General features: G+C 39.9%; 1 protein-coding gene across 2 annotated transcripts in view; it reads left to right on the top strand.

The window, feature by feature from the left end:
* The window catches only part of ARHGAP31 (Rho GTPase activating protein 31), a 143,639-nt gene that overhangs the window by 89,006 nt on the left and 33,302 nt on the right, over positions 1–21,331 (top strand). The window contains exons 3-6 of one of the 2 annotated variants that reach the window (XM_007532109.3): positions 1,223–1,367; positions 6,882–6,964; positions 7,856–7,963; positions 8,805–8,947. In XM_007532109.3, coding sequence (XP_007532171.1) covers positions 1,223–1,367; positions 6,882–6,964; positions 7,856–7,963; positions 8,805–8,947 — 479 coding nt within the window. Of the gene's footprint in view, positions 1–1,222; positions 1,368–6,881; positions 6,965–7,855; positions 7,964–8,804; positions 8,948–21,331 lie in introns of those variants that run through there. The other variant, XM_060198313.1, reaches the window with a different exon arrangement.

Below are 21,331 nucleotides of genomic sequence, written 5' to 3'. Positions count from 1 at the left end.
GGACCTCTTGCTTGAGAGTCCAAAGCTTTATCACTTCGCCCCCTCCCTGACCACCTCCCTCCCTCTTTTATCGCTCTCTGTCTCTCACCCTTAGTCAAAAGTAAAAGAAGGAATAAATGAAAAAATGGCCTCCAGGAATGGTGGAATCATATAGGCACTAAGCTCCAGGAGTAACCTTGGTGGCAAAAAATAAATGTAGATATATGAAAAAAATCAAAATATTTTTTCTTGTTATGTCCTTTTAAAAAATATGCCTGCAAATGTATAAGCCATTGCATGGCTTTCTTATCCAGGTACCTACTCAATTCCTCCCAAGTTCTGACAGCATAAGGGCTTTCCTGCCCTTTATCAAAGGGGCAGAGCTAGAATATGGGAGGGTGGGCAGCCAGCAATTTTGAAATGCTGCCTCTGAGGGTCCCACTACTTTCATTGCTACTTAGCTGACCAAGAGAATACTTGTGAAGAATCTAACCTCTTCTACGTTAAAGCTCAAGTTTGTTATTTTAAACAGATCTTGTAACGTATACTCATAGTGTTTGGGAGTAATGTATTTATGTTGACCTCATTAGGAAGTGTCTTTAAATTAGAGATGATGCCTGGAGGCAAATGATATTACCAGACATTGAGCTATAGTTTGTTCAAGAAAATATTTACAAGATATCTATCCTGTGAGAATCACTATCAGGAAACCTAGAAAGTCCCATCTCTTACAGATGAGTAAATTCAGTATCAAAGAGAGTTGATTAAAGTTCTTAGCCCTTGAATTGGGTGTTCCAGATAAAACAAGTTTCTTGAGAAGACTAGATGGAGTGAGTGATAACAATCTGACTCAGTCTGGTTTTGGTCTCTCCTCCAAGAAAGAGGAGTTCATTTAGAACAATATTTTGGAAAAACTGAACCCCCAACAGGCTATTTTTGCAAATTGTTTTCATACTTCCCCACTGTTCCTAACTGACTGTGGATATAATGCCATGGGAACCCCATCTGTGAAAGGGTATTATATCTTTTTAATCACAGTGGCTTTGGCAGAAAAGATATAGACCTGAAGTGAAAGTCTTCTCATGGCTTTCTTGTGACTAAAGTAGAAAGTCTTTTGGAATAGGGGTCAAAAATAGAGTCAGATCAGCAGTTTATGGTCTTTTTAGCCCTAAGAAGTCAAGCAGCTGTTGACATAGAACACATGTTCCCTGGGATTGTTATGTCTCTGTCTGTGTTGTTTCAGGCAAGAGTTTGGCTCAGATCAATGTCCAGATCTGACAAGAGAAGTGTACCTCCAGGACATCCACTGTGTGGGCTCACTCTGCAAGCTCTACTTTAGGGAGCTGCCCAACCCCCTCCTGACTTATGAGCTCTATGAGAAATTCACGGTGAGTGTTTGGATTTCCATTATGGTTACAGGGTGGGGCACATAGATGAGCCAACAAGAGCACTCAAATAACAATAATGCTTACCAGATGGTTGACATTATCTTTGTGTGGTGATGGAAATAGGATGATGTGGTGAGAAAAGTAGGGTTAGTGGAACTCTTTGTTATTTCTTTCTGAGATTTTCAGAGTTGTTTTAGTTTAAGAGCTGCTTTAAATTGTCTTCATCTTTACTTAACCAAATTTGCCTCGTTGTATAGGGAAAAACTGCAGGATCCAAGTGAATGATTCAAGGTGGCATAGTAGGACAGGCACCTAAAACTCTAGATGTTATACCCCCTGCTAGTTCATTTTGAACAAGCCAATTTTCCTATTTCTTTGGGGGATGTGCAGGAAGAGTTTGGTGGGTAGAGAAAGGAAAGGGAACATAAAAAACATATGAAAGTGTATGTGGGAGGGGCCAAGGAGTTGGGTTGGTAGGAAATGAATAGGCAAGAGCTGAACACCTAAATAGCAGCTTGGGATCCACAGGAAATGTAGAAAGGAGAATAAAAACTTAAATAATGCCTCCAGAGATAACATTACAGATAAGGTTTGAACATTGGCAGCCAGGATTGAGGAGTAGAGTAGAGTTGGTTTAAACCAAGATTGAGACTCAGCTGACAAAAAGGATGAAACACTGAGGATGTCAAAGGAGAGAAATTAAGGTAATTGATCAGGGAAACTTTTCTGGTTAAGAAAGAAAATGAGTATTTAGGCCAGGTGATTAATAGGAAAAAAAAAAAAAAAAAAGATTAGTAGCCAAAGAAATTTCTCATACAGCAGGGCACTTGCCTTGCCATGAACACAGACTAGGTTTGAGCCTCAACCCCAGATAGCAGGGTGATGCTCTGGTTTTGTGGTCTCGGTTAGTCAGTCTCTCTCTCTCTCTCTCTCTCTCTCTCTTTCAACTCTGTCTCACTGGGTAGCCCAAATGTTGCATGTGTAAAGCACTGCCTCTACAAAAACCAAAATATATACAAATTTATTCATATAATATATTTGGCTATCAAAGAAACAAGTGTTTAATGCTACTATTTCATGATGGTGAGTCTGTGACATTTCTTCTGCTTAACATAGTTTTCTGTTGAAAGTATATGTTGACTGACCATGAGAGAAAGTTATTTAAAATTACTATCAAGAGGACTAAACTTCTGGTATATTTTAATGTATTAACTCTATTTCTAGGACTCTCCTTGAAAATGATAATCAAATGTGAAAGAATAATTTTTCCCTTTTGTTGCCCTTGTTATTTATTGTTGTTGTTATTGTTGTTGTTGTTATTGCTGTCATTGTTGTTGGCTAGGACAGAGAGAAATGGAGAGAAGAGGGAAAGACAGAGAGGGGGAGAGAAAGCTGGACACCAGCAGAGCTGCTTCACCACCAGTGAAGCGACCTCCCTGGAGGTGGGGAGCTGGGGACTTGAACAGGGTTCCTTATGTCCTTATGCTTTACACCATGTGCACTTACCCCACTGCGCCACCACCCAGCCCCCAATTTTTAAATTTTTTTATTTATAAGTATTTTTATTTGTGGTCCAAGAGATAGAGCAGTGGATAAATATTTTTATTTATTTGTTATTGAATAGAGATAAATAAATTGAGAGAAGTTGGGGGAGAAAAAGAGGGAAAGAGACAGAGAGACACCTGCAGCCCTGCTTCAGCGCTCTTGAAGCTTTCCCCCTGCAGGTGGGGACCAGGGGTTTAATGTAATGTGAGTATTTAACCAGATGCAACACCACCTAGTCCCTACAAGTATTTTATTGCAATGTCAAAAGAAAATCTCTATACATGTGATTCAATTTAAGGATCTTAAATTGAAGAGAACTATGCTATCACAGGTATCCTTAAAAAAGAAAGGCAGAGGTGACCTGAGCAGTGGCACACTGGGTTAAGTGCACACATTACCAAGTGCGAGAAGCCTTTTTTTTCTCACAATAAGATAACATTTACAGGCTTGATTAAGTCTCAGTATTTTGGGGAGCTATTATTCAACCTACATATTATGTTTTATCTTTAGCAGAAAAAAATTCACTTTAGAAAAAAATCCATTTTTATCAGATTGAGTTAACTAAAATTATTACACCCAAGCTAGATAAAAATGAATGGTTTGGGATTTTTTTTAGAGAAGTTGGTTTAGAGAAATACTGAATTTTATACTGAATTTCTATTGAAATAATTTCTTGTTTATCATAGAATTATAAACTTCCTGACAAAAGTAACTGTGTTTTATTCATTGGTGGTGTTCTTTTCCCTACTCTCCAACTACTGAAGTATTTTGTAACTGATATTGAGGATATGCTGACAGATTTCTTGACCCACACTGGTCATCTGAATTGTCACATGTCATAATAAACAGGCAGAGGCAGGCTGACTGTGAGTCCAAAATGGCTACCAAGGGAGGCAGTAGCCACTCTTCCTTGTTTGTAAGGGACTTCCCACAGTGTTAACACGTAAAGTCCAATATCCTGGGGAACTGCTCGGTCTTGGGCAAACCAGAAAGACTGGTAACCCTGACCAGCAGTCCAAAGTTGACTGTTGTTGCCTTAACAATACTCATGTCCTTATAATAAGGAATGCTCTTCAGATGTTCCATCCAGGATGTGTGACCCAAAATGTGACTGCTTGGTATTTTCAAGAGCAAAGAAAACATGTATTTAGTCAATTACTTCACTCAAAAAAATTTCTGTTGGACACTTACTGTGACAGCAGACATAGTTCTGGATGGGTCTTAAAGGTGACTGTGACAGAGAAAACCCTTTCTCTCATGAAATTATGTTTTCACAAAGGAGATAAATAACTAACAAATTGAAAGTATAGATCTATAATGAAAGTGGTTACTAAGCACTCTCAAGAAAAATAATGGAGAGCACAGTGCGAGAATGACAGGGACTGCTATTTTTGGTAGGTTAATTGAAGATCTCTCTATGAGATGGTATTTGAACAGAGATAGGAATGAAGCCAGGGAACAAATTGTACACATATCTGAGAAAAGAGGGTTGCCAAGAAGTAGCAGGTACAGAATTTCACACCAAAGAAATGCCAAGATTTCTTGAGGGATTATGTGGAGGCCAGTGTGGCTGGAATGGAACTAACAAGGAGGAAAATGATGAGAGATGGCACATTTGCAGATGGGCAGATCTGGTAGTAGAGTTTTCTTCTATCCCTATGTTAAGACAGGAAAAATGACCATGCCCTTTTGAGACTACAGGTCTGCAGTTGGGGGGAAGACTTTATTCTCTACATTTGGATGCTTTGAATTTTTAAAATCATATGCATGACAGTTGTTAATCCAGTAAATTATATAAAAATGCCTTTATAATATATTTTATGATTTTTTCATATCCCATTATTTATTTTTTTTTCCTTTTTTAAAAAATATTTTTTCCTTTATTGGGGGATTAATGTTCTACAGTCACCAGTAAATACAATAGTTTGTACATGCATAACATATCTCAGTTTCCCACATAACAATACAACCCCTACTAGATCTTCTGCCATCCTTTTCCAGGACCTGTATCTCCTCCCCACCTCCTTTATACTTTTTAAAAGATTAACACAAAATAAAAGGCAGTCTGAGTTGCAGCTGGTACACCATTAGGAGCAAAAGCCATGGGCTGTTTGTGCACCTTGGTGATTGGGCTACATCGACTGAAGTGGTGTTTGGATAGAGAAGACAAGAGCTCAGCAGAAGGGAGAGGAGCCCAGCCTTCTCCAGAGTCTGGATAGGTCAGGAAGTTGGTCTTACAGATCTGGTCACTAGGAGTTACAGGTTCATGTTGGATCTCTTAAGATCTAACCTTTAACTTTAGCTAATGTTGAACGGAATTCCCTTGCAGGCAAAGATTTAGTTACCTCCCAGTTATGAGACTGCCACCCTAACAAGGGGGGTGGGGTGGGGGGGGGAGAGAAAAGAAAGGAAGCAAGAAAGAAATTTTCAATGACTGGATCCCTTCAGGGAAAAAGGAGACTAGAAAGCAGCTAAGTAAGATGGGAGTGTGATGAGGCAAGGTTGTGAATAAACAACCTTGGAGCCTCAGGCATCAGTGGATGAGCCTGCATGGCCTCTCAGAGCAAAGATGACTAACAACTTCCTAAAATATTAAAGGAACTTTCCATGAGGACCTACACCTTCATTCTCTAGAAGCATTTTTTCAAAGGGTGGAGGAGGTTGAGAGTCCCTGCAAAGCTTAGCAAAGTTTATTCCAGCCTTTCTGAGAGAGAACTTGCCTCTTTGCAGGATAAAACATGGCATTCCTCAGCCCCTCCTTCCCCTGGAGCATCTCTCCCTTGCTCCCTTTATGAAGCTTTCATGTGTCGAGACACTGAATGCTCCGAGGAAATCTTGTTTCTAAATGACAGGAAGATAGCAGAAGTCCCTGCCCTGGGTCCCATTCTTGCCCCCATCCTCAACATACTGCACATCTCAAAAAGCAAGGACTGCAGCAAATCTTCCTTTAACTATCTCTCTTCTCAGATTTGCAAGCCCACCAAAGATACAGGAGATACCTGATGCTGTGATCTTATGAGTCCTACATTTCTCCCCATACCTGCTTAAGAAATAAAATCTCAAGTTTTCCCATGTAGACAGTTTACATGCCTCTAAAAATGGTTGGGCTATACATTTGTCTTAATTAGAAAGGCAACAAACAAAAACTGTACATATGCCTTAATTTAATTAGAAAGGCAACAGACAAAAACAGGTGAACAAAATCCTGGCAAAATATTCCACATAGGTAAATGAAGCACTGTCATTTAATAAATACAGCTAGAACACCTGCTATGTGGTAGGCAGTATTCTAAATACTGAAACTCAACAGAGGTTACAGCTAGCAAGGGAGACAGATAATAAGTAATAATCTAACAAGTGCACAGTGTAAAGCTACATGGGCCAATCTGTAGAAAATGAGATCTGAAACCTAGATAAATAAGCTTCCACAGCAAGAGACAAAAATCACCATGCAGGCAGTGAGGACACAGCAATATCTACCCATAGAAATAAATCTCACCACATGACAAGTTGCGATTGGAAAGAGATCTCTAAAATATGGACCCTTAATCTGGGTGGAGTTAGGTTATACCACATTCCTAGCACTCAATCCTATACTTTGAAAGTTGTGATAGGAGATAAGACACTATATGCTATTATATAAACTGGATAGGAGTTTTACTATTGTTGCAGGAAGAGGTAAGACATGAGTCCTCTGTTTGACCAGCATGGTATTCCCTTGTGTGCACCTTCTTGGCAATGTATGTAACAACCACTTGAGAATACATGGAGACCCAAATACCCCAGATGTCCTCATGTACATAACTGTTGGAGATTCACATCATGAGTCCTTGGGGCTTTGGGTGTTTTCTATTTATAAGAAAATCATATTTCTTGAAATGAGGATCTCTAAGCACACTGGGAGGCAAACACAGGTGGGTGTCTACCCTCTTAGGTATTCACTGGACTGCTTCATATTCTTCTCCACAGGAGGCAGTGTCACATTGCCCAGAAGAAAGCCAATTGGCCAGAATCCAAAATGTTATCCAAGAACTTCCCCCACCCCATTATAGGTAAGAATTCTTAATAAAAGAATTTTACAGAATCTCTATGTAGTGTAATACTAAAGGGACAGATAGCCTTTATAAAAGGCAGCAAATCCAGTGGGCAAGTGGCTTTCTGAGGGGCACTTTGGAGTGAGTGAACAGGCCATCTTTATTGGGGTGACTTGTTGTTTGACTTGAGATACTGATAAGAAGGAGCAACCCATACTCCTATCACTTACAGAGCCCTTCTCAGAGTCCCATAGGAAGCTGTTCTGATTCCACAGACCAGCCTCGTGGTGACACTACAATCTGTAAACCAAGGTGGTGTTTAATAAGATTTGAACGTGCTTCTTTAGTGTTTGGCTAACCGATCTATTTGCTCATCAGTATAGTCCCTTATGTTATTTCATTCTCACATTGTAGCCCTAAGTTTTGTCAACATTCCCAGTGTTCCCTCTGCCTAACTGTTTTATATGAAGGGGCAGCTTTTGATGTGGTATCAGAAAGAACTTTCTGCCAACTATAGATGCTATTCATCCATTAAATGAGCTCCTTAACAAGTCCCAAGCTACTCATAACTGGAAGATTGACAAAATGAGCCAAGATAAGAGGTGTTTTTGAGACACTGTGGAGACAAATTTTCCATGTATGAAAAGAGCAAGAAGGTGACCAAGAACTTTGGACTCTTGAGTGCTGAGATTCCCTGGTTCTGTTTTTTGGTCAATGACTCTGACAGGACCATCCTCATTCCCTGCCCCAGGCCAAGAAAATTACTTCCATCAATCTTGATGTCTTCCTGATAATTCTTCCAAAATTCATGACATTGAAATATTTAGAGTCTCTTAGAAATTAGCTCCAGATGCCAGGCTACACAAAGACACTGAAGTTTCTTACTTTACAATTTATGACCCATTACAGGACCTTGGAATACTTGATTCGACACCTGGCCCACATCGCCTCCTTCAGCTGCAAGACCAACATGCATGCCAGGAACCTGGCCCTGGTTTGGGCTCCCAACCTCCTCAGGTAATCATAGTTCACCATTTGACACAAACATTGGATTCTTCAAAACTGAAGCCCCTGTAAAGCAAACCTGTAAGTAGTTGTCATGTGTAGCACATATTAATTAACTGTGATTTTAAAAAACATTTTTTATTTATTACACATAAAATAGAATTTTACATGAGGTAGAGAGAGAGGGAGAAAGAGAGAGAGAAAGAGAGCCAGAGAGAGAGAGAAGAGCCAGAGCACCACTTTTGTACATGCTGGGAGCAGCAACCAAACCAGGTAATATCAAGTATAACAATCCATGCTCTGCCAGGTGAACTATTTCCCCAGCTGCAGGGGTCATTTTAACTCTGCATGATCACTGGAAACTCTAGGCTACAAAGATTTTTTTTTTCTGGCTACAACTAGGGCAAGGCTAAAATGATGGATCTTTGTATTATAAGAAACATTGTTTCTTTTCCTTGGGGCTTGTTGGTTTGTTTTGGTTTTGATGGGATCACATACAACTGGCCAGAACCTGAATCAACTGCTCCCTGTGACTACATAAATGATGACCTGCTCATTGGATGAAGGTGGAAAGAGACCCTATGAAAAGAACCACTTCCTGTGTTATTCAAAAATATCACTAATGTGATGTTAATAGCCTAGAAATGTTGGATACCAAGTGGCTGTTTTAAATCTATTTACCTTCGTAGTTTCTAGAAAGTCCTTTTAATTGGTCTAAGACAATGAAAATATTCAATGGCTTGACAAATTGTACCAATATTTAGGGTATGGGGTTTGCACAAAAGACTTCCCCTTCTGCTTCAGACTCTAGGCCAGACTTGCTCACTGGATGTGGTTTCTTCCCACAATTTAGGTCCAAAGAAATTGAAGCCAGTGCGTGTAATGGAGATGCAGCCTTCCTTGCAGTTCGGGTCCAGCAGGTGGTGATTGAGTTCATATTAAATCATGTGGATCAAATTTTTAACAGCAGTGCTCCCGGGTCTCTGGAGAACAATGGTAACAGTAAAATTCCACCACACTGTCCTTCTTCCTTGACTTTACCATAGGGTCCATGAACAATTAGGGTAGACTTAGTTCTAGCTGTGTGTGTGTGTGTGCGTGTGCGTGTGCGTGTGCGTGTGTGTGTTGACTGCTCTATGTGTCAGTGTCTAAGGATCATGTATATACACATCTGTAATGTGCAACAAAGGCGTGGATGTTTGCATATGGCTTTGACATGTCTCTGATCACTTGCAAACATAGCATATCCCATGGTAGTGTGACAAACTGGAGCAGTGCTCTATTGGTTTTAGCAAATTCTAAATGTTTCAAATTACACCTAAGGGCATTTTCAGCATTCCTTTCTTTATTATATTTCATCTTTACTTTCAGTATATTTCAGAATACCTTATGCCTTCACCTTAAAAATCTTAAATGTAAAGAAGTTGAGAGGCACCATTTTCATACTGACATATTCAGAAACTCATTACAAGTATTTCTTTTTACCTCTGATCCTAATAGTTTTGCGTTAATAAATTCAGCAAACATTTATCAAATACCTTTAATATGTCAGAAGATATATAAATTTTCTATCAGTTAGTGATGGAAGAATATTTTTATTAGTGATTTAATGTTAATGTACAAAATTATAACAGGGATATAACTCCACACTGGTCCCACCACCAGAGTTCTGTGTCCCTGTTCCCTCCATTGGAAACTGCAGTAGTTCTCACAACCAGTCACAGATATCAGTTGACTATAGTTTCTTTTTTTTTTTATTTATTATTATTTTTTTTTAATTTAAGAAAGGATTAATTAACAAAACCATAGAGTAGGAGGGGTACAACTCCACACAATTCCCACCACCCAATCTCCATATCCCACCCCCTCCCCCGATAGCTTTCCCATTCTCTATCCCTCTGGGAGCATGGACCCAGGGTTATTGTGGGTTGCAGAAGGTAGAAGGTCTGGCTTCTGTAATTGCTTCCCCGCTGAACATGGGCGTTGACTGGTCGGTCCATACTCCCAGTCTGCCTCTCTCTTTCCCTAGTAGAGTGGGTCTCTGGGGAAGTGGAGACACATTGGTGGGGTCGTCAGTCCAGGGAAGTCTGGCCGGCATCCTGATGACACCTGGAACCTGGTGACTGAAAAGAGAGTTAACATACAAAGCCAAACAAATTGTTGAGCAATCATGGACCCAAAGCTTGGAAAAGTGGAGAGGAAGTATTAGGGAGGTACTCACTGCAAACTCTAGTATACTTCTGCTTTCTTACTTTGGTGCCATACTCCAAACTCAGTCAATTTCTGTTTTGTGTTTCTACTTCTTCTTCCTTTTTTTTTTTTTTTTTTTTACATGCATAACATTCCCCAGATTCCCATTTAACAATACAACCCCCACTATTTCATTCATCATTTTTCATGGACCTGTATTCTCCCCACCCACCCACCCACCCACCCCAGAGTCTTTTACTTTGGTGTAATACTCCAATTCCATTTCAGGTTCGACTTGTGTTTTCTTTTCTAATCTTGTTTTTCAACTTTGACTATAGTTTCTATAACTATCTATATTTATATATATTTGCCCATTTTTTCCTATGGTCCTGCCTTCACTTCCACTAAATCACACCTACACCCATTGCTACTTACAAATGTTCTTTCTTTTTTTCCTCTTCTCTCTCTTGGATCCTGATAGAATTGGAGTTGAGAGCCCTCTGGTCATCTTCCCCTAATATTTCTCCCCCTCTGAAATATGGACCAAAAAATGTATAGGGTACAGAAAATGGGAGTTCTGGCTTCTGTAGTTGCTTCTCTGCTGGACATGGATATTGGTAGGTTGATCCATACCTCCAGCCTGCTTTTACCTTTCCCTAGTGGGATAGAGCTTTGGGGAGGTGAGACTCTGGAACCTCATTGGTGAGGTCATCTGCCTAGGTAAGTTAGGATGGCATCATCGGGTAGCATCTGTAACTTGGTAACTGAAAGATGGTAAGATACGAAGCAGGACAAAATGTTTAATAAACAGGAATCAAAAAGTAGGAATAGAACAGATGAGAATAGGGATCTTAGGGTGTTAAGAAGCTAGAAAGTTTATTTTAGGTATGTTCCTAGGGGCCCATGATTTTAGTAATCTTTGCTTGTGCTTGATAGCTAACATGCAGGTGGACTAAAAAAATAGAAAAAATGGAAAGATGATGTCAGAGTTGAGAATAGGACTAGAAAACTGGATTAGGGCAGAGAAAAGCTCCCAAACTTGAAGAAATTATATAAATTCAATTAACTGTTTATCCCATCAAGTTTACCTAGGGCCCGTATATATACATATTTAGCACAGGAGCCTCTGAGTCCCTGTCACTGTGAGCTTGCAGTCCATGGTAACAGCTGCTCTATATTCTAGGCTGCTCTCATTTCAAGATCAGTTTGACTGGCAGAGTAGGATGACCTAGCCTCCCTTTAAAGAGTGGGGGAGTCCCTACTGTTGACACTTTATGGTGAGGACAAGGTCCTAGAGAAGCCTACAAGAGGGATTATCATGACATTGCTGATGGAAAAGACCAGTGATGGTGGAGAGAGGGGTCTAGTAGAAATCTAGGCCCATCCTGTTTATGAGGGAATCAAAGGATTCCCTGACTAGGGCCCAAGATGATGGGGTGGCCTGGCATTGACCAAAAAGGCCATCATTAAGTGAGCCAGTCTCCTGCCATTTTCCAGTTTTTATAGTCCTTTCTTTATCTGACAGGGTTAGACTTTCTCCCAGTTGTTAAAACATTGAGTGCCATTTGTTGTATCCAAACCGGTATTAGATTTATGGGTTCTGGTCTAGAGTTAGGGAGGAAGTAGACCTAAGGTTTTAGTGGGGTCTAAGTTAACCATAAATTTTACTGCATTAAGATTGTCATAGGGACAATAATTATGTATATATATATATATATATATATATATATATATATATATATATATATATATGTTACCAGTACATCTCTTGGCCAGTTGTATACAGGTTTTCTTTTAAAGACTATCAAGTGGTGACAATATACATTTTATTTATTTTCTTCTGTGTAGTTAGTTAAGTAGATACAGTGATTGAGGAAAGTGAAGGGGTAGGAGAGAAAGGTGTTTAGGCCTAAGTTATAACGTATCTTATTAGACAATTTATGGTGCCTTCTTTAGGCCTTTCTACTTGTTTGCTGAGCTTAATGGGTCTAAATATAATCACTGCAAACTATTAAGCACTTTTACTTTGAGGTATATAGTTGTCCCTAACTTGTAGATACGTGTATACATGTACCCAGTCCGCTAGGCCCTAGTCTATATCTAGGGAATGTAACTTTGTTAGAAAGTGTGCCATTTGAAATGGAACTAGGTAGTCCCATGTGTTAAGAATTGTCCCATAAGATTATTGAAGTTGGAAGGTTGACATTTCAGGCTTGGTATATCTGGATACAATCTGAAATGAAAAGACAGTGGCAAAATAACGTGGCATGGTGGTACTGATTGCATTGGTTTAGTTGAGATTAGCAGAAGATTAGTATAACAGGGTAAGGGACCAAAAGGAGAGGCATCAAGAGGGAGTTGGGTGCAGCAGGTTAAGCACACATGGTGCAAAGCACAAGGACTGGCGTAAGGATCCTCGTTCAAGCCCCAAGCTCCCCACCTGCAGGGGAGTCATTTCACAAGCAGTGAAGCAGGTCTGTAGGTGTCTTTCTCTCCCCCTCTCTGTCTTCCCCTCCTCTCTCCATTTCTCTCTGTCCTATCCAACAACAACGACAACATCAGTAACAACAACAATAATAACTACAACATTAAAGCAAGGGCAACAAAAGGAGAGGCATCAAGAAACACAAGCAAAGTCCCAGAAGTTTCAGGACTGGGAGAAATATGGATTTTAAAGAGAATGGGAAAGGTTTCCTTGTAGTCTTAGAGTCTAAGAAGACAATAGATAATTATTATTATAACCAAGTTACTTGGAACAGCTATTCTCATATCTGACAGAATAAGTTTTAAAATAAATAAAGTAATAAAAGATAGGCATGGGCATTACATAATGTTCAGAGGATCAGTCAACTAAGAAGACTTAACAGCTGTTAACATTTATGCATCCAGTGAATGGCCATCTAGATACATCAAACATCTACTGAAAGAGCTACAGAAATTCATCAATAGTGGAAGACATCAACACCCCACTTTCTCAAACTGACAGATCATGTAGGCAGAGAGTCAATAAAGAAACAAGAGAATTAAATGAAGAGACAGATAGATTAGACCTTCTGGACATTTTCAGAGTCCTTCATCCTAAGAAACTAGAATACACTTAAAAAAAATTTTTTTTTAATTTTTTAAAATTTATTTTCCCTTTTGTTGCCCTTGCTGTTTTTTATTGTTGTAGTGATTATTGTTGTTGTTGTTGATGTCATCACTTTTCTTAAAATACACTTTCTTTTCCCCACATGGGACATTCTCAGGTATATTAGGCCACAGAGAAAGTGTCAAGAAACTCAAGAGGTGGTTCGGTAGGTGGTACAGTGGATAAAGCATTGGATTCTGAAGCATGAGGTCCTGAGTTCAATCCCCCTGGCAGCACATGTACCAGAATGATGTCTGATTCTTTCTCCCTTTCTCTTCCTCTCCTCCTTGAATAAGTAAAAAGTAGATGAAATCCAAAAAAAAAAGACATTCAAGAACACTGAAATCATCCCAAGCATCCTCTCAGACCACAGTGGAATTAAACTAACACTTAACAACAAATAGAAAATTAGTATAAAGTCCTATAATATGGGAACTATACAGCACCCTATTTAACAACTACTGGGTCAAAGAGGAAATTATGGGAGAAATTAAAATATTCCTAGAATCCACTGAAAATGAAGACACAAGCTATCAAAATACTTGGGACACAGCTAAAGCAGTACTAAGAGGGAAAAAAATTTTTTGAAGAGGAATAATTCTGCTTTATTTAATATATGGTGTTTGGAGTTTCATTTCCAATTTCCTCTTTATCATTTTATTGGGTACTTAATGGTTTACAGTACAGTTGTTGACACATGGGCACAACTTATCTCACCATGATAGGTGTTTGTAAAGCACTTTCACTTTCAATTTAGGTCCTTTCCATCATCACTCACCAGTACCTCAGTGCTCTCTCTCCCTCCACCCCCTCCCTCCCTTCCTTCCCTCGCAGTCTTTTGCTTTGGTGCAAAATACCATACCGAATTCAATCTTTACCTTGTGTTTCCACTTATTCTCCTTTTTTCTTTTTCTTTTTTTTTAAATTTATTTATAAAATGGAAATATTGACAAATATTAGGGTAAGAGGGGTACAATTCCACAAAATTCTCACCACCATAACTCCATATCCCATGCCCTTCCTTGAAAGCTTTCCTATCCTTTATTCCTCTGAGTGTGGACCCAGGGTCATTATGGGGTGCAGAAAGTGGAAGGTCTGGCTTCTGTAGTTGCTTTCCTGCTGAACATGGGAGTTGACAGGTCGATCCATACTCCCAGCCTGTCTCTCTCTTTCCCTAGTGGGGCAGGACTCTGGGGAGGCAAAGCTCCAGGACACACTGGTGATCCTCTGCCCAGGGAAGTCAGGTTGGCATCATGGTAGCATCTGCAGTTTGTTGGCTGAAAAGCATCAAGATATAAAGCAGAACAAATGGTTAAATAGTCAAGAACCTAAAGGCAAGAATATAGCAGATGAGATTTGGGGTCTCCATTTTGGTAAAAACTACTAGGTCTATTTTAGGTATATTCCAAAGGGCCCATGACTTTACTAGTTTTTGCCTGAGCCTGACAGCTAACATGCAGGTGGACCCAAGGTATTGTCTTGGGAAATGGTGTCAGAGTTGGAAAAAGGACTAGAAAGCTTGATAAGGGAAGAGAGTAGCTCCCAAATATTGGAAAAGTATATAAATATTGTTAACTGTAAACCCCATCGATTTGATCTGGGGTCTATATTCATCACAGGACCCTGTATAACTCTGCATCCTTGTAGGTCTGTGCTCCAATTCTGTGGTCAAGGCTAGGAACATTCCAGGCTGCACTAATTTCAGGACCCATCTTCCTCAAGTGGTAAAATATGTTGGCTCAACCTTCCTTCGGAGAATGGGGCTGTCCCTACCATTACTGATCCACATTGAGAGCAAAGTCCTATAGGGGCACCCAAAGGGGTCTATTATGTTGTTCCTGATGGAGATGACCAGTGACAGTGGAGAGAGGGATCTGTTAGAGGTCTAGGCCCATCGTGCCTGGGTGGGAATCCCAGGACTCCCTGACTAGAGCCCAAGAGGGAAATTTATAGCTATACAGGCACATGTTAGGAAGCATAAAAAGCTCATGTAAATAACCTGACTGCATACCTTAAAGACTTAGAAGGAGAGGGTGGGGTAGATAGCATAATGTTGATTCAAACAGACACTCATTACGTAGGCTCCAAAGTCCCAGGTTCAGTCCCCCACACCACTATAAACCAGAGCTGAGCAGTGCCCTGGTTAAGAAAAAAAAAAGGGGAGCCGGGCGGTAGCACAGCGGGTTAAGCCCAGGTGGTGTGAAGCACAAGGACCAGCATAAGGATCCCAGTTCGAGCCCCCGGCTCCCCACCTGCAGGGGAGTCACTTCACAGGCGGTGAAGCAGGTCTGCAGGTGTCTATCTTTCTCTCCCCCTCTCTGTCTTCCCCTCCTCTCTCCATTTCTCTCTGTCCTATCCAACAATAACGACATCAACAACAACAACAACGACATCGACAACAACAATAAAAAAAAAAAAAAAAAAAAAAGAAAAAAAAAAGGTGGGGAGTCAGGCAGTAGCACAGCGGGTTAAGCACACGTGGCGCAAAGCATAAGGGCTTGCGTAAGGATCCCGGTTTGAGTCCACGGCTCCCCACCTGCAGGGAAGTCGCTTCACAGGCGGTGAAGCAGGTCTGCAGGTGTCTATCTTTCTCTCCCCCTCTCTGTCTTCCCCTCCTCTCTCCATTTCTCTCTGTCCTATCCAACAACAATGACATTAACAGCAACAACAATAACTACAACAACAAAACAAGGGCAACAAAAAGGAAATAAATAAATAAAAATAAATTTTTTTAAAAGGCTTAGATGAAGACCAGAAGGACTGAAATAACTAAAATTAGGGCAGAAACTACACTGAAAATAAGAGAATCATACAAAAGATAAATGAAGTTAAATGTTAGTTCTTTGAAAGGGTAAACAAAATTGACAAACCCTTGGCCAGACTAAAAAAAGACGTAAGAAGACAGAAATAAATAGGATTGTAAATGAAAGAGGAGATATCACAACAAAAATCCGAAGTATCATGTAAGGCTTCTATGAACAACTATATGCCACCAAACTAAAGAATCTGAAAGAAATTGAAGAGGTCCTAGAAATACAAAACTGAACCAAGAGGAACTAAAAAAACATGAACAGGCCAAGCACAGCCAAAGAAATTGAAACAGTCATCAAGAACCTTCCCAACAATAAAAGTCCAGGACCAAATGGTTTTACAGATGAATTCTACAAAGCCTTAGGGGAAATGTTAATATATACATATTTTGACTCCAGGATTATCACTGGGGCTTAGTGCCTGCATTATGAATCCACTGCTCCTGGAGGCTACTTTTTCCCTTTTGTTGCCCTTATTGTTTATTGTTGTTATTGCTGTCGTTGTTGGATAGGACAGAGAGAAATTGAAGAAGGGAAGACAGAGATAGGGAGAGAAAGATAGACACCTGAAGACCTGCTTCACCACTTGTGAAGCACCTCCCCCCCCCGTAGGTGGGGAGCAGGGGGCTTAAACCGGGATCCTTGTGCTTTGTGCTATGTGCCTTTAACCCACTGCGCTACCATCTGGCCCCCAATACCTATATATTAAAGCTCTTCTAAAAGATTGAAGATATAGGAATATTCCCTTCTACCTTCTATGAAGCTAGTATCACCCTGATACCAAAAGCAGACATGGAAGATTTTTTTTTAATTGTTGTAGTTATTATTGACGTTGTTGTTGTTGGATAGGACAGACAGAAATGGAGAGAGGAGGGGAATGCAGAGAGGGGGAGAGAAAGATAGACACCTGTAGACCTGCTTCACCTCCTGTGAAGCGACTCCCCTGAAGGTGGGGAACCAGTGCTCGAACCGGGATCCTTACGCTGGTCCTTGCACTTTGTGCCACATGCGCTTAACCCGCTGTGCTACTGCCCAACTCCAGGAAGAGTATTTTAAGTCAAGCTACCAAACTGTAAAAAGACAAGGAGTTGATAACTCAGCTGACAGATCACATACTTTATGATGTGCAAGGATCCAGGCATGAGTCTCTGACTGCGACATGGGGCATCTGCACAGGATAGATTTCACAGGCTGTGGAGTAGTGCTATGGTGTCTCTCCTCTCTCCCTCTCTTAACTCTCACCCTCTGTGTCAAAAATCATCTCCAGGAAATGGTGGAATCATGTAGGTGTAAAGTGCCAGGAAAAATTCTTAAACTAAAGGGTAGAAAGTAGATAGTAGAATGGTTATTTAAAGACATTCATGCCTGAGGCTCCAAAGTCCCAGGTTCAATCTCCTGCACCACCATAAACTAGAGCTGAGCAGTGCTCTAATAAAAAAAAAACTAAAACCATGGTAGCAAAAATAAGTAAATAGCATACTGAAAACTTTGATGTAAAGGAGGGAAAGTTGCATATTATATTACTTCAATTATACAAAATTCTCACAAATACCTCTTAGTTTTTACTTCATTTATCTCTGTTCCAGGCTGTAGGCATACAAAGATGGGTGTGAGCTTATGTATCTGTGTGTATGTGTGTGCAGAAGTTAATTAACACAGAAGCCCACTATAGCCACATTAGAGAAGTTGTAGCTGTTTCAGATGGATACAAACAAGTGCTGTAGCTGAGACTGCAGCTGAGGCGTGGTCACTCTCACAGTGGCATGACAGACACTTAAGAGTGAACTGGTTGTATTGCTTAAACTCATACAAGCCTAATTTGTGAAAAATAAATAAATAAAACAGCAGTCCATTTGATAAAGATGACCAGCAATTATGCTTTTGTGAGAGTAGTTTCTCAGTATTAGAACACATCAAAATCACAAGGAGGGCTTGTTAAAACATAAATTTCTAGACCTCATCCCTAGAGTTTCCCATACAGCATGCCTGCAGCACTACCGGGAATTTGCATTTCTTATAATAAATAAATCTCCTGCCAAAGTACTGCTCAACTTTGGTTATTCATGGTGAGGCTTGAACCTGGTGCCTCTCCATCCAAATCCTATGCATGGCCATTTTGATATCTCTCCACTTTGAGACACTGACACTAGTGGTCAGGATCCTCAACAGCAAATCAGTGGTGTTTGAAAATCAAAACTGCAAAATATTTGGGGTTTTTTCTTTAAGATCTATTTACTACATTTGCAAGAGTTCAAGAGCACCATAAGAGAAAGAGAAATAGGATTCAGAGCACCATAGGAATCAAATTAGAAACCTTGGACATGCACGTCCAGTGCTCTGCCAAGTGAGATATTTCCCCAGTCACAGCAAAATATATGTGTGAACTCATCAAAGGATTATTTTCCAATTCAGCAAATATATTTGGGGATAAGACAGGTATTTGGATTCTTGATATAATAGTCACCACCTCTGTTTGCTTTGTGAATTATGGCCACTTTTATTGAGATAAAAATTCACATAACTTAAAATTCGGCATTTTAATCATCTTAAAATACATAATCCAGTGGTTTTGTAGTGTATTCATATAAGTATGTAACAGTCATTGTTACTTAGTTTCTGAACATTTTATCAGTCAAAAAAAAAAAAAAAAATCCTAGGGGCCGGGTAGTGCTGCACCTGGTTGAGTGCAAGGTTCAAGCCCTTGGTCCCCACCTGCAGGAGGAAAGTTTCACAAGTAACGAAGCAGGGATGCACATATCTCTCTGTCTCTTTCTTTCTTTCTTTTTTAAAGAATTTATTTATTCATAAGAGAGAGAGAAAGAACCAGACATCACTTTGGTAAATGTGCTGCCAGGGATTGAACTCGGGAGAATCCAATGCTTTATCCACTGCGCCACCTCCCGGACCACTCTTCTGTCTCTTTCCCTCTCTTTCTCCCCCTTCTTCTCAATTTCTGGCTGTCTCTATCCAATAAATAAATAAAAGATAATAAAGAAATTAAAACAAACAAAAATCCCCTCAGACCCACTAAGCAGTCACTCCATATTTTCCCCTTTTTGGAGACTCTGACCACTAATTTACTTTTCCCTTCTATGGATTTACCTCTTCTAGACAATTAAGCTAAATAGAGTCATACACTGTGTGGCCTTTTGTGACTGACTTCTTTCACTTAGCATGTGTTCTTAAGATTTATCAATACTATAATATGTATCATTACTTTATCCTACTTGGGCTTAATAATATTTCATTATACATACATACCCCACTTTTGTTTTTTCATTCATCAGTTAGTGGGCAGCTAAGTTTCTTCTAATTTCAGTTATTAATAATTATGCTGTGAATATTCATGTATAAGTTTTCAAGTCTCTTGGTTACATATCTAGGAGTGACTAGGTTTTTCTTTTAGCTTTACTTTAACACTCATTCTACAAATCCTTTTAAGTAGATATTGTTTTTTTTTAATTAATTTATTTTTCATGAAAGTGAAAGAGAGAGGCAGACTGAGACCAGAGCACTGCTCAGCTCTGGCTTAAGGTGGTGCTGAGGATTGAACCTGGGACCTCAGAGCCTCAAGCATGACAATCTTTTGCATAAACATTATGCTATTTCCCTGACCCACAAATGTCTTTTAAAATATTTTTATTATCTTTTTATTTATTTGTTGGATAGAGACAGCCAGAAATTGAGAGGGAAGGGGGAGATAGAGAGGGAAAGAAACAGAGAGACACCTGCAGCCCTGCTTCACCACTTATGAAGCCTCTCCCCTGCTGGTGGGGACTGGGGGCTTGAACCCAGATCCTTGTGCACTGTAATGTGAGTACTTAATCAGTTGTGCCACCACCTGGCTCTTAGAAGTGGGATTTTAACTGTAAGTTTTAGCAAATATTTCTCAAAAGTAAATGAGAAGTAATATACACTCAATCACCCTTTTAGTCCATCAATAGTTTATTGGGAATTAATCAAATGGCAGGAACTGTTATAGCTGCTTATATCTTGTTGACTTATCACAACAACTGTTACAAAGTTATGGACCTTATTCATTTTTTAAAAATATTTATTTATTTATTCCCTTTTGTTGCCCTTGTTTTTTATTGTTGTGGTTTTTGTTGTTGATGATGATGTAATCGTTGTTGGATAGGACAGAGAGAAATGGAGAGAGGAGGAGAAGACAGAAAGGGGGAGAGAAAGATAGACACCTGCAGACCTGCTTCACCGCTTATGAAGTGACTCCCCTGCAGGTGGGGAGCCGGGGGCTCAAACCGAGATCCTTATGCTGGTCCTTGTGCTTTGTGCCACCTGCGCTTAACCCACTACGCTACCACCCGACTCCCTATCAACCTTATTCTGTGCATGTAGAACTGAATGAGTCATGTAGTAGAGCACCTGGAAGAGTGTTTACATTACTGTGCACCCAGGTTCAAGGTACTGTGTACCCACCTGCATGGGGGGTGGGGTTTCATGAGCAATGGAGCCGGGCTGCAGGTGTCTCTATTTCTCTATGGAAAGAGGGGAAAATGACTGTTGAGCACAGAGGAGCCATATAGGCATTGAGCCCCATTAATAATCCTGGTGGGGATGAAATGAAGTGAAATGAAATGAAATGGAAATGGAGAGGCAGGAAGTTAACTGCTCAAAGTCATATAACCTAGCACTGGTAGTACTGATCATTGATTGTCAATTTTTCAGCTCTTGCCCTTTTCTCTATATGCTATCTCTATCAAGTAAGAATGAGGGGAGCATAAAGAAACTGTTATGGAGAAATGACAACTTCAAGAAATGTTCTTCTAGATAACAAATCACATCTGTGACAGTAGTTTTAAAATAGTTCCTAGTTCCAACCTGGAAAATCTTTTAAGACCATTGCCTTGATCAGCTTTTTTTTAAAAAAAAAACAACAAAATTTTAGAGCTTTATTGAGTGATGGATTACAGTGTGGTCTTCTTCTTTTTTTTCTTTGACCATTCCTGTCACCATAAGTCTTGTCCCCATAGATAACCACTATAGTTCTCCCACAGTCTTAGACATAGATTGATTTTTTTAAAATCATCTTTTGATTGACAGTTAATGGCCGCGCCACTCTCCCAGGATACAGCCCAGTATCATCTACTATCAATACAAGGCCCCTTTTCCATGGTTTTATGTTCTTCCACCCAGACAGGGTCATGTTCTATTGACAAATCATTGTACCAAAGTGATTTCTGAAAAATTAGGTGGTTCTATGATCAAAAAATGATTAACATGAATTTTGTT

This window comes from Erinaceus europaeus, chromosome 9 (assembly GCF_950295315.1).
Source record: "Erinaceus europaeus chromosome 9, mEriEur2.1, whole genome shotgun sequence".
NCBI lineage: Eukaryota > Metazoa > Chordata > Mammalia > Eulipotyphla > Erinaceidae > Erinaceus > Erinaceus europaeus.
The sequence above is the reverse complement of the archived record's forward strand: the minus strand, read 5'-3'. Positions and strand labels throughout refer to the sequence as shown.